Source organism: Pogona vitticeps, chromosome 6 (assembly GCF_051106095.1).
Source record: "Pogona vitticeps strain Pit_001003342236 chromosome 6, PviZW2.1, whole genome shotgun sequence".
NCBI classification, from domain to species: domain Eukaryota; kingdom Metazoa; phylum Chordata; class Lepidosauria; order Squamata; family Agamidae; genus Pogona; species Pogona vitticeps.
Genome location: NC_135788.1, coordinates 25,395,239 through 25,407,656, shown reverse-complemented (window position 1 = coordinate 25,407,656; position 12,418 = coordinate 25,395,239). Strand labels below are relative to the sequence as shown.

The following is a 12,418-nucleotide window of genomic DNA, read 5'->3' as shown; positions in this document are numbered from 1 at the left end:
AGACCTCTGATTTAAGAGAAACAAAAAAAATTAATTTTTAAGTGATGCAGCAATGGTCTATTAGAATCTTTTTTTAAAAAAAAAAAATTCAGTTCCCCTGTCCCTCTGCTGAGGAGCAGTGGAGGTGTTCAATGTGCTAATATCCTGAAATGGCTCACTTATTAAGCCACTTCATGCTATTAGAAATTCAAAATGTAAGGAGCCTTGATAGCCAACAAGGCTCACTTTTGGTACATTCCCAGAGATCACACATGCAGGAAATGAACCAAACTAGAGTGATCATACCCTCACCAAAAAGGTATAAGCCTGTAAAGAGTACTCAAAAAGGTGTGGTAGGACTGCTCTGGGGATGATTTGGTTCGTTCCAGCAATTATATCATGTGATTGCTGGGGGGGAAAAGGAATCCAAACTGTCCCCACATAGACCAAAAAGCAGGACAAATACCTTTCTGACTCTAGTACAACTTACTACACTGAGCTGTAGTAAGGATTTCAGTCATAGTGATGCACAGAAATAATAATTAGTGGAATATACGAATGTAAGTGTTAAGTGGAATTTGCTTATTCAATAGCAGGACAATTTAGCACAAAATAGGCAATAAAACATATTTACTTTAGTGAATATAAACATAAGAAATTAGTGAATATAAACATAAGACATTAGTTTCAATGATTTCTTAGTTGGGTATGTGTGTTTGGGCTGCACTGTCTTAGTCATTGGTCCCAACTAAGATTAATATGAAGTTATGTTGTCTGAAACCAAACAAGAAATGCTGAAATAATCACACCATGTTTCACCACTTAACAAATTTCAATTTTATATGACAATATAACTTTACAGTGCTCCTGAGATTAAAGTTCTATATTCTGCACACACATAGACAGATAAGGGAGGTATTTTACCACAAATCATGAATTTTCTATACCAAAATAACACTTAATTGCTTCATGAACAGATTTATATCCCTATTATTATTTTTCAAACCAGCAAGCAGCATAGAAAATTAAAAGATTAGACAACCACTTTGAGGAATACATTTAGTGATACATTAAGCAAGAATATGCTTCAGGGAATGAAATTATAAGCCAGCATTTCCATTCTAGTTTTTTAAAAATCAGTCCCTCTGTATTGATTTGATAGCAACTCCTTGAATTTTAACTGGAATGTTATTCTAGGGTGCTTTCTATAGTTTCACAGTTGCCTAATCAATGTAGTTCTAAGCAATAACACATCCTCCTTTCTCTTTAAATGGATTCCTATCTTCCGGAATGCCTTTCACCAGAGGATCTTCTCCAGACCTTTCTTCAATGTAATTTTTTATTTCTTCTGAACATTTGGAAACCTGCAGAGAGAGAGAGAGAGAGAGAGAGAGAGAAAGTCTTAATATATAGTGGCAGCAGTGGAAAATTGGATTTCACTGTGATAAATGGGTAAGTTGGTATCTGAACAGATAGATATAAAAATAATGGCTAGATGCATATTAGTTTTATTTGCTCAGTTTATGAAAACATCAGATGAAGGGAAAAAAGCATTGTCCTCATGCCTTGATGGTTATCATTGACTTTTCCCGCAAATAGCCTTTATATAAGAGCATGCTCAGTGGTCTGTATTGTCATATTCCCATTTGCTGCACAAAACCATCACATCTTTTTTGGGTACAAAAACTTTGGCTGTTTGTTATTATTATTATTAAATTGTTTTATCCCAACTTTTATGAAGAGGCACTTGCTCCTGCTCTTGCTGTGTGCCATCAAGTTAGAACCAACTAACAGGGATTTCAAGATAAGTAAGATATTTAAGAAGTGGTTTTAGCATTTTCACATCACCCTCCACCCCTCGTCAGTTTACATAGTTCAGCAGGGATTCAAACCCAGGTCTCCTGGGTCCTGGTCTATCACTCTATTTGCTACACCACTCTTGGAAACCCTAAGAGGTGAGAAATGACTAGGAAATAATAATAATAAAGTTTAAAAGATTACAAATCCATTAAGAAATGGTCACACAATAGCCAAAAATATGCACAAGATAATATCACAACAGCAATCAACCACAGCCGAAAGACTTGTGAAACAGCCACATCTTCCCAATGCAAGAAAAAGTGAGCAGGGATGGGGCGAAGTAGACTTCCCTGGAGAGATGCCTTCACCTCAAAGACTCTATTTAATGTTGCCACCTACCAGCAGAACAATCCTGGACAAATCTACTTATAAGTAAATTCCACTGAGTTCAATGGAGATTACTCAAAGATATGGAGTTCCATGGAGCTTACTCCCAGTTTCTAGGTACGTATACAAGACAGCACTTACAAGATGAGGCAGTGTTTTAGGCAGAGGTAGACAACTTACTGATATTATTGCTCTCCAAATCCCACAATTCTTCAAAGGTGTAAATAAAACATATAGGCTGCTTTGGACTGATGTGAGTTGCAGACCAACACATTTGGAAAGCCACAAACTGGCTACCCCTTTATTACGGCATTTAGGTACCAATCCATTTAGGGGCTTTAAAGGAAGATGCAAGCACCTTGGAAGCAGACCAGAAAATAAAGAGATAAAGAAAGAAGATGGTACAGTACAAAGGTAACTGGTTTCACACAGGCAACTCTAATTAAAATTCTGAAGCAAATGGCATTGTCAGATACTTCCCAAGGCCAGGATACAGTTGTTATTAAAGGACTGGGATGGGTCTGCCTTTATTTTATGAGCCTAGAGGAAGGTATTTAGTACCTAAGAAGAAGTTTCTTTAGCCAGAGGCTGAAATAGTAACCATCTGCATAACAAGCATGCATCTCATACCACCTATAGTGTGTGCCTGAAATAGTCTTACTAGATGTTGTTACTTACTAAAAAGCCATGGTGTAGCTAGCCATTTCCATTGCTACTGGGTGAAGTTCACAATATTGTTAATCTCTCCTAACTATTCAGAGCAAAGGTTCCCAAACTGGCCTGCAGAAATCCCCCACTCTCCTCTACCCCTCTCTGAAGCTGTTCTCCTTCAGAAGGTAGATTGGAAAGTGGGGAGACTACCATAGCAAAGGACCTGGATCCATTCTGACAACCCCTTCCTAATGTGGGAAGGACAAGCAAGGCACACTCGGCCAGAGCTATGATAGATGAATGTGTCTCGAGGATGGAACTCAACTAGTTCCCACAGCACTTGCTGTGTGGGCCAAGCTTCATTCATTCATCACCTTCCTGGTATGAAAGGGAAAAGGCAGAAGGAGAATGTATTCATCCAGTACTTCAAGAGCTAACTGAGTGGCAATGAAGGGAGAATGAAAGGAGAGCTCTAACTAGTGTTTTAGCCAAAGTATGGGAAATTAATTGGCTTGGACTACAATTCCCAGAGTCCCCCTGTTGGGGATTCCGGGAGTTGTCATGTGAAAACATTTCTCTCTAGGTGGATTGTCAGTCAACTTGGGTGGGGGGTGGGGGATACTGCCCAAATCCCTAACCTCTTTCCCCACTCTTGCTTTGGAGAATATGCATTTACGTAAACTCAAGGGTGAGTAACACCTTCCAGGGATCACTGAAATCTCATAAACAAAGTCTGTAGGACTGTTCATCAAGCTGGGCATTGCAAAGCAAAAGGCACATGCAGAACAAAGCCCAGCCTAATGAACAGTCCCGCAAGACTCAAAATCTTACTTTTGAATGAACTTTTAGATATAATTCGCCACTGATCTTGGATTTTGCACATAAACCGGCTGGACAATTGTGTTGATTTCACTCATCTCCTGTGCAAATTCTGCAAGGAAATGAACATCTGTGTAGATTTCTGAACAGAATTCAATAGTCAAGAGTATCAATCACATGGTTTAGCTCATGACAATATTTTTAGCACACCATTCATAATTCTGAATGATTTCCAATATGTTTTTCGCCACTGTAGTCATCAGACCCATTTACAGTACTTCTTGCACGCTACACTACACCTCGGCTCCTAGCTGTCTTGAGCTTAGGCAACAAAAGAAGTCCCAGATTTAGCCCTCAATTCACTTACCCCACAATTAGCCTGTTCACACTCCTCCCCTCCCCTTCTAATTACAGTCTGCATTTTCATTCTGACTGTGTCATCAGTTCTGTGGCTGATGTCAGTAGTTGCTCCCTGCTGTCAGTAATTCCCCATTTGTGGTTTGGTGGGGAGTGGGGGACAAAAGCAATCCAAGGTATGTTAGAACCTGAGAATGAAAATCCAGATCAGTCCTGCACCCTGCTGGTATCTTCAAAAGCATAATAAGAAATTAAATTTGTAATAAGGCTGTAAGTGGGTGAAGAGACACAACTGAATGAGTGGACAGTGATTTTGCCATGTGCAGAGAGCCTGATCTTCTTCTGTTAAAGACTCAGAATGAAAATAGGTGCTACAGTGAGTATGTTTATTAAGAAAGAAAGAAAGAAAGAAAGAAAGAAAGAAAGAAAGAAAGAAAGAAAGAAAGAAAGAAAGAAAGAAAGAAAGAAAGAAAGAAAGAAAGAAAGAAAGAAAGAAAGAAAGAAAACCCCGTTAGTGTTTTAGTCACACAATTTCCCCTGGGCAGCACATTGTGTCTGAGCAATTAGAACAGTGTTTAATTCCTGATAAGGTAAAGGTAAGGGTTCCCCTTGACAATTTTTGTCCAGTCGTGTTCGACTCTAGGGGGTGGTGCTCATCCCCGTTTCCAAGCCATAGAGCCAGCGTTTTGTCCGAAGACAATCTTCCGTGCTCACATGGCCAGTGCGACTTAGACACGGAACGCTGTTACCTTCCCACCGTGGTGGTCCCTATTTATCTACTTGCATTTGCATGCTTTCGAACCGTTAGGTTGGCGGGAGCTGGGACAAGCGACGGGCGCTCACTCCGTCGCGTGGATTCGATCTTACGACTGCTTGGTGTTCTGACCCTGCAGCACAGGCTTCTGCGGTTTAGCCTGCAGCGCCACCACATCCCTGATAACCAATCACAAAATGAAGCCAGCTGAAGCAGAGAAGCTGGCAGAGTTGCCAAGTTTCAAAGGACTCTCTATATGAAAGCATGAGCCCTTCCAACAACAATCTCTCTGTAGCATCTTCTTTCCCATGGCATGAGTTCGCCACAGAAGCCCAATAGCTTCATTTGCCAGGACTGTCTTTTTCTGAGCTTAAGCTGCTTCACCAGTCTGGAAGCTTTTCCAAGAAAACAAACCAGGCCACAGGAATCCAGTCTCATTATATCCAGACTGGCTTACTATTGTGTACTCTAAACAGAAAATACTCAGGAATGACATGTGTAAAATGCAGCTGCTAGTTAAATGCATTAACTGGGGCTTGCTGCATATAGCACAGGACTCCAGCTTATTCCATGTTTATTGGCTACCATTCTACAGTATTTGCAGTTCCAACTATCGGGTTTTTTAAGCAGTAATGATATGAGCCCAGCTACAGCTTGGAAAAGTTACTTTTTTGACTACAACTCTCAGAATCTTCCACCCAACATGGGCATTGGCCATATAGGATGGGGATTTATGGGAGGTATTTTAAAACCTGCTTCCTCTCCGTGCCTACCCATTTTCAATGGACAAGCCTAGTGTCACACCCCTTATCTCTGATACCAACATCATACCTCCCTTTATCTTATCACTTGACTATTGAGGTAATGAGCTTTTAAAGATCATCACAGAATAAACTTGTTTTTGTCAATAATCTTCACTTATTTCCTCTCTTCTTCTTTTGCTGCCAGCAACCTTTAGCTGCTCCAGTATATGTGTATATTATACCCTTCACTCAGGCCTTTGCAACTCCCTCAAGTACAGTCCTCAAGTAATGAACCCAACACCACTCAGTTTGAATAAATAAAGTTTAATTAAAATAACAGTGTTAAAAAGAATGTTGTTTATTCCTGGCCTGTTGTTTATTCCTGGCCTATTTCTTCAGCATAATCCTTTAATTCCCCCCCTCCCTTTCTCTTCTCTTTTTCTCAGATCTTTCTCTCAAACCTCAGACTCCAGAACCAACCTCTCCCTGATCCCTCTCTGCTAAACGGACCTTCACAAGTTATCAAGACTGAACTGTCTCTCACACATACTCCCCTTCCTTATCTAGTTTCCCTCCCAGCCAATCAGAATCATTCTTACCAAAATTCTATGTTCTTTATTCACCCCTTCCATCACATACTTCGTAGTCGTTTAGTCGTGTCCGACTCCTCGTGACCCCATGGACCAGAGCACGCCAGGCCCTCCTATCTTCCACTGCCTCCCGTAGTTGGGTCAAATTCATGTAGGCTGCTTCGATGACAGTGTCCAACTATCTCATCCTCTGTCGTCCCCTTCTCCTCTTGCCTTCACACTTTCACATCACATACTTACCAAACCATATAGACAAGACATCTAAATATGACTGGATATCACACCTACCTTCTACTCAGTTACCAACTGAGTGAATGCCTGCAAAGCCCCGAAAGAGAGAGGTGCAACAGTTTGCTCTTGTTTGCATTTCCCAGCAACTAATACATGGGACAAGGTTGTTTGAGTTGTGATACTGTATCATCATTGTGGAATGCCCTCCTGGCTAGCAACTGCCTGGCTCTATAATCACCTTTTGGAAGGCACCCAAAGAAGATGCTTGTTGACTGGTGTGCTTTTTGTTCTATTGTTACAGTTTTATACTCTGATTCAATTACTGAATTCAATTATTCAATGAATAATTGAAATATCTGAATTCAGTTATTCAACTATTGGTCTTAATTAGACTGGAACCACTCACTGAATAATGTGCCAACACCTATGTAAATCCCATTGATTCAATGGGTCAACTCTACTTAGGGCCACCACTTGGATCCCAGTCTCTGTCTAATATCCATGTTATTATCATGAGACACTTTAAGGGCTATATTTGGCGGAAAGGCATGATATAGCATTATAAATAAATAATATGCAATTTATTGTTTCTACTGCTAATGCAGACTGTTGCAAGTCTCTCTCCTATCAAATGGAGGTTATACCATGTCATAATCATTTATAACAACAGGTAATCTGCTGTCCGTACAGGGTTGTCTCACTAACTAATGTAAGACCAGCCAACTAGTGGGGTACTTGACTAGGCCGACTTTTTCTTTGGACATATCATGAGAAGACAAGACTCACTGGAAAATACAATACCAAGAATAGTGGGAGGCAACAGGAAAAGAGGAAGACTGAACATGAGATGGATTGACTCAATAAAGGAAGCTACAGCCTTCAGTTTGCATGACTTCCATCACCCCTCAGCCAACACATCTTTCTGAAAGCTGGTCCTTATTTAGTGAGAATGGCACCACCCACAGAGAAGAGATGGTATTAGTAGGTTGGTTTGCAGGAGTGGGGCAAGGTCCCTAAAGGGATGTCAACCAGCTGTGCATGCTTACCAGCCACAGAATGTGACTGTCGGCAGGGAGGAGAGTGGAGACAGAATACAAACTGGGAGACAGAATGTAATAGGGTCTCCTAGAGAGACAAGCTGGCCATCATCTTGAAAAAGAGTACTCAATGCTGCAACTTTTTATTTTTGAACAATAGCAGTATAATTACCAGATAGTGATGATCACAATAATAATTTAAAAGGTATCCAGTTAAAATGAGCAAAAACCCAACAAAGGGCTAGTCTATAAAAACACAAATGACTACATGACTGCATTTTTTCTAAAGCTAGACAAGAAAATCCATCCCAGTGTCCCTCCCTGAGAAGGCTTGTGTTCCTTTTCAAAACAATCAGGCAGCTCCTGCTTTCCAGCTCTGACTTTTGATCTCTACAGTGTACTTGCTCTGCTCCTGTATCCAAAGAGATGGGAGCAAGGTTGGTTGCTATTTATCTGAACCTAGAACATCTGATCCTTGTTTCTAAGCTTTCCCGAGTGTAGCCGTAGACACGAACTTTTTAAAACATCAGAGACAACATGGCTGTTCTTAGTTTCATCAAGGATACAAGTTGGTCTCTTTGCTGAATTACTTTGTTTACCCCCAACTAACCTGTTGCAGGCACGCCTCTTCACAGCCCAACCCCTCCCGCAGAAAACATGACAGGGCTTTGATATGCCACTGACAACACAAAGAAAGCAGTTCTTTCCCCCCCAAATCAAGTAGTACTCACAGGCTGCCTTTCCAACTTGACTTCTTTCCGGAGCTGCTCCACTTCCATTTTTAGTTTATCCTTCTCACTCAGATCCTCTATATTGATTGCTGGCATTGCTGGTTGAAAGAGAGAATGTGTGAGGAAAAAAGGGAGATAAATTAGGTTGGGGGACTCCTCTGGCTGCACAGAAATCCTCCATCTCTTTTCTTCCAAGAAAAAAAAGCCTTACTTTTAACTGTGACTTTGTCCTGTTTTACTTGAAGTAGCAACTCCCCTGCCAAGCTCAAACTCCTAGTATCTACTTTCAGGATTTTAATTCATCAGCAGAAATCCGTCCTAATCTGATTAAACAGCACAGTTTGACCTCCCCCCACCAATGCTACCAGCTCTCTCCTTTTCTTTGCCTCTGAAACCAGAGGTATTACACATTCATGGAAAACCAAATATTCTGTCCTCTGCCTTCACGCTGTGCCCAAACCACCACACAGAGGAAAACCAGCTCCCACTACATAGATTCCTGAATTGACTTAGAAACAAGGATCTGGACTATCCTTCCCCTTGAAGTATTTCTTTGGGGAGTAACACACCTGAACTGTGGGCAAAGACACTGCAACAGAAGATCCCAAGTGTGTGTGAAGAGTGTGTGGAGAGGGAGCTGGAGGGGGGGCAGCTATGCGAGACAGGATGCCTGCTTCTACTTTCTCTACAATGGAAACAGCAGCTAAGCTGAGAGTTCCACAGGAAATTCAGTTTGTAAAGGAAATGTCTGGCCCATTGTGTATGCCAGGCTGGAGAGGGAAAACAATAGGAAGGCTTGGGAAATGAAATGGGGAAAGGAGGGAAAGATGGACAGATAGAGTGGGGGGCGAGAGTAACCCTATACATATAGAAGAACTATCAGTAATACCTCTCCTTCCCCTTCACTCTCTGAGGATGGGAGAAACACTAACTGCTTATTTATACAGATTAAACAGCTTTCTTGTTTATACAATCATCTAGGAGAAATACTGCCCCAAGATATTTTGCTATCTAAGGTAAATAAGATGGTGCCCACTCTCATTGCCTGTTCAGAAAGTGATATGTGCTGAGTTGGGTCCTTTCTATTTGACATGAACAAATGGACATCATCATCTACAGTAGTTCCCAACCTTGGGTCCCCAGATGTTCTTGGACTAAAATTTCCAGAAGCCTACAGCAATCGCTATGCTGGCAAGGATTTCTGGGTGTTGCAACCCAAGAATATCTGGGGACCCAAGGTTGGGAACTACTGCTCTACTGCACCTGAAGGCAGAAGACTGGCTAAAGGAGCACAGGACAAGTGGTGTGTGTGTGTGGCATACAACTTCTTCTTCCAACTAATTGATGTTACTTTCCAACAACTGCTGCCTGAAACAACTGCCTCACTTGACCTACTAGTGAAGTTAGCCTTGACTGGGAGGAAACTGCACTGGATACAGCGGTAGAACGAGTTCTGAATAAATATGCATAGCATTACTGTATTCTGAGTAACTTGTGACCTAACCTGTATTACTGGATTGCAATTTTCATCGGTCTTCAAATGTATAGCCAATGGTAGGGGATGATGGGAGCTTCAGTCTAAGAACATCTGGGTGGCAGAAGTCAGTAAACCCTACATTAAAAGTTAAGAGTTTCTTTAACTAAACAATTTGAAAAAATAAATAAATAAAAAGTCTTCTTTCATATTTTAAAAATCACTCCAGTGACCACTGGCATGGGGTTTCTGCAATAATTTCTTTAAGTGATCTGGAAACCTACTTTGAATATAGGCTCAGAATGATATCTATGTACAGGATTCATCTATGCTAAACCTGCTCACTTGACATGAATATATGAAGCACCTTGTAATAGGAGAGGACCGCTCCATCTAGCTCAGTAGTCATCTGTAATGGGGAATGACTCTCCTTGCTAGTTCTCCTACAACTATTAACCTGTTCTATTACAGGGTAGGGATGTGGTGGCGCTGCAGGTTAAACCACAGAAGCCTCTATGCTGCAAGGTCAGAAGACCAGCAGTCGTAAGATTGAATCCACGTGACAGAGTGAGCTCCCATCGCTTGTCCTAGCTCCTGCCAACCTAGCAGTTCAAAAGCATGCAAATACGACTAAATAAATAGGTACCACCACGGTGGGAAGGTAATGACGTTCAGTGTCTAGTCGCACTGGCCACGTGACCACGGAAACTGTCTATGGACAAAACGCTGGCTCTATATGGCTTGGAGACGGGGATGAGCACCACGCCCTAGAGGCGGACACAACTGGACTAAATGTCAAGGGGAACCTTTACCTTTACGTTTACTATAGGGTGACTCATTCATGAGATAGGAGAGGGGGAAATATCCTGGAGATTAGAGCTGGTACCTTCCTTTTGCATGCAAAGCAGGTGCTGAATTGCTGAGCTATGGCTCATCACATTTTTGCTTTGTAATAAGTGAAGGGCCTTAAATTAATGCTCCTTGGGCCAGTCCAATTATGTAATCACAATGTGGTTTCTATTTGTCGCGTCATTGTTACATTAATTTCTGTGTATTTGTCAGTGTATTTCATATAGTGCACCACACATTCCAAATGTCAGGTATAATTTTATACATGCCCCAGAGATCAGTACTGATTTTTAGTGCACAAGTAGTATAAAAAGTATTTAAAAGATATTTTGGTGTTATTTGGGATCCTCTATATTTCTTTGATTTCTATTCATTTTTATCCTTTGTTTTTAAAACAGATTGGCTTGGATCCTAAATCATCTCATGCAAATGGTGGTTTCCCCAAATTCTACCCATATCCCTAACCGGCTGCTGCAGCCATTCCCAGCAGATGCTATTCCAGGGGGCCCCTTGATCCTCAGAAGTAGTTTTTGTGAGAGTGTATGTGGCTGTAGTGGTGGGGGAGACAGAAGAGCCCCATCCTCTAGCAGAAGCCCCCTCATTTCCGAATCCAACCCATTGTGATATTTACAATGTATATAATGTCTTTTTCAATGTGTAGATGTTCTTGGGAGTTTTCGCCTTGATTAAGTGTATTTGAATTGTTTATGTAGCAGGAGCAGCTAACAAATCGTAACACAATGTTCAACATTGTAGAGTCTACAATCATAATACTGTACGTACACCTATCAAATGGCTCTGCTCTAAAATGTACACAACTACTAGCTACATAAATATGATACTGTGAAAATATTGGGAAAACTATAAGTGGCTTGCAAGAAAACTGGGAATATAAATGCACATATTATTCCTTTTAAAAGCAAACTTTAGCAGAAAGTGTCAACAGAAATGAATCTAAAATAGGGTCACTGAAGGTCAAACTAGACATTAAGGGAAAGGTAAATGTTTTCCCTTTAATTCATTTTCCCTCCTATAAAAGGATTTGTTTTGAAATATGTGCCTTATACCTCAGTGATCAGACTGAAATTAGCTTCCAGTGCCTGAAAGCAAAGTAAAGAATGCTACATGTGAGGTCCATTGTTGAAGAAAAGCATATGCTATTAAACAGACATCATAGCTATCCTTCACCTCTTTTTAAAATGTGCTAAGCTACTTTAACCTTCAAGCATAAGAGGAAGGTATTATCTTGCCTGGGGAACACCAAAGTTTTATAAAGTACAAAAAAATATTTAAAAACATAGGGGAATAGTGCCACACACACACCCAAAACACCTCAAACAATTGAAGATTGTCTATACTAATTTACCACAGATTATTAAGTGTGAGGGTGGGGTGGGGTGGAGAGTGATAAAAACTGAGGGAATGAATGCCTTGCTCTTACAGCTTATAGTATCTTGAAGGCGGGGCATGGCTGTCTGGATTCCTGAACTGAGGACCTCCTATTGGAGGTAAACTACACCAGATTGTTGCTAGTTCAATGTATACGTACATAAATAGAAACATAGGACAAGCCACACTGGAAAACAACATGCCAATTACCCAATATCCTGTTTGGATAATTGCAGAAAGACCACGAGCAGCACATGCATTTCCATAACGATTATCGTTAATAAATTCCAATTGGTATAGTAAAACAACATCTATTCCATTCATAGCTGTGCAGATTCATGGTTAATGGGACTACAACTCCCAGAATTCCCAAGGCAGCACGGGGAAGTTTGGAAATTGTGCAAAAACATAAACCTGCATGGCTCTTAGGAGTACAAATTATTTGGTAAAGTTATTTTAGCTGGCTTTCCCCCCCACCTCTGTGTTGCATACCTGATAGACTTCTTCATCCTACTAAGATCTTCTTCTTCAAAGTGAAGAGACATAAGGTTTTTTTTTCTATCACCATTGTGGTATTTCTTCATGTCAAATAAATTAGAGGCAGATTTTAATCATTGTTTCTAAATG

General features: G+C 40.8%; 1 protein-coding gene across 2 annotated transcripts; it reads right to left on the bottom strand.

The window, feature by feature from the left end:
• Positions 1-792: 792 nt before the first annotated feature.
• Positions 793-9,801, bottom strand: LOC110074727 (guanine nucleotide-binding protein G(I)/G(S)/G(O) subunit gamma-11). Of its 2 annotated transcripts, none has more exons than XM_020785200.3 (3): positions 8,649-9,801; positions 8,080-8,177; positions 793-1,343 (listed from the first exon to the last, which is right to left on the bottom strand). In XM_020785200.3, exons 1-3 carry the CDS (start codon positions 8,944-8,946, stop codon positions 1,218-1,220), a joined length of 522 nt encoding a protein of 173 aa, XP_020640859.3. In that variant the 5' UTR covers positions 8,947-9,801; the 3' UTR covers positions 793-1,217. The 2 variants fall into 2 exon arrangements, with proteins under 2 accessions (XP_020640859.3, XP_020640860.2); XM_020785201.3 differs by having other exon boundaries at positions 8,291-8,657.
• Between the last annotated feature and the right edge of the window lie 2,617 nt (positions 9,802-12,418).

Excerpts from the sequence above, each read along its gene's own strand:
- LOC110074727 (XM_020785200.3), bottom strand. The coding sequence starts at position 8,946 with ATGTATAGGGTTACTCTCGCCCCCCACTCTATCTGTCCATCTTTCCCT. Across the intron at positions 8,178-8,648 it reads TGTCTTTGCCCACAGTTCAG|CAATGCCAGCAATCAATATA; the intron begins GTGTGTTACTCC and ends TCTTTCAACCAG. Across the intron at positions 1,344-8,079 it reads TCAAGTTGGAAAGGCAGCCT|GTTTCCAAATGTTCAGAAGA; the intron begins GTGAGTACTACT and ends CTCTCTCTGCAG.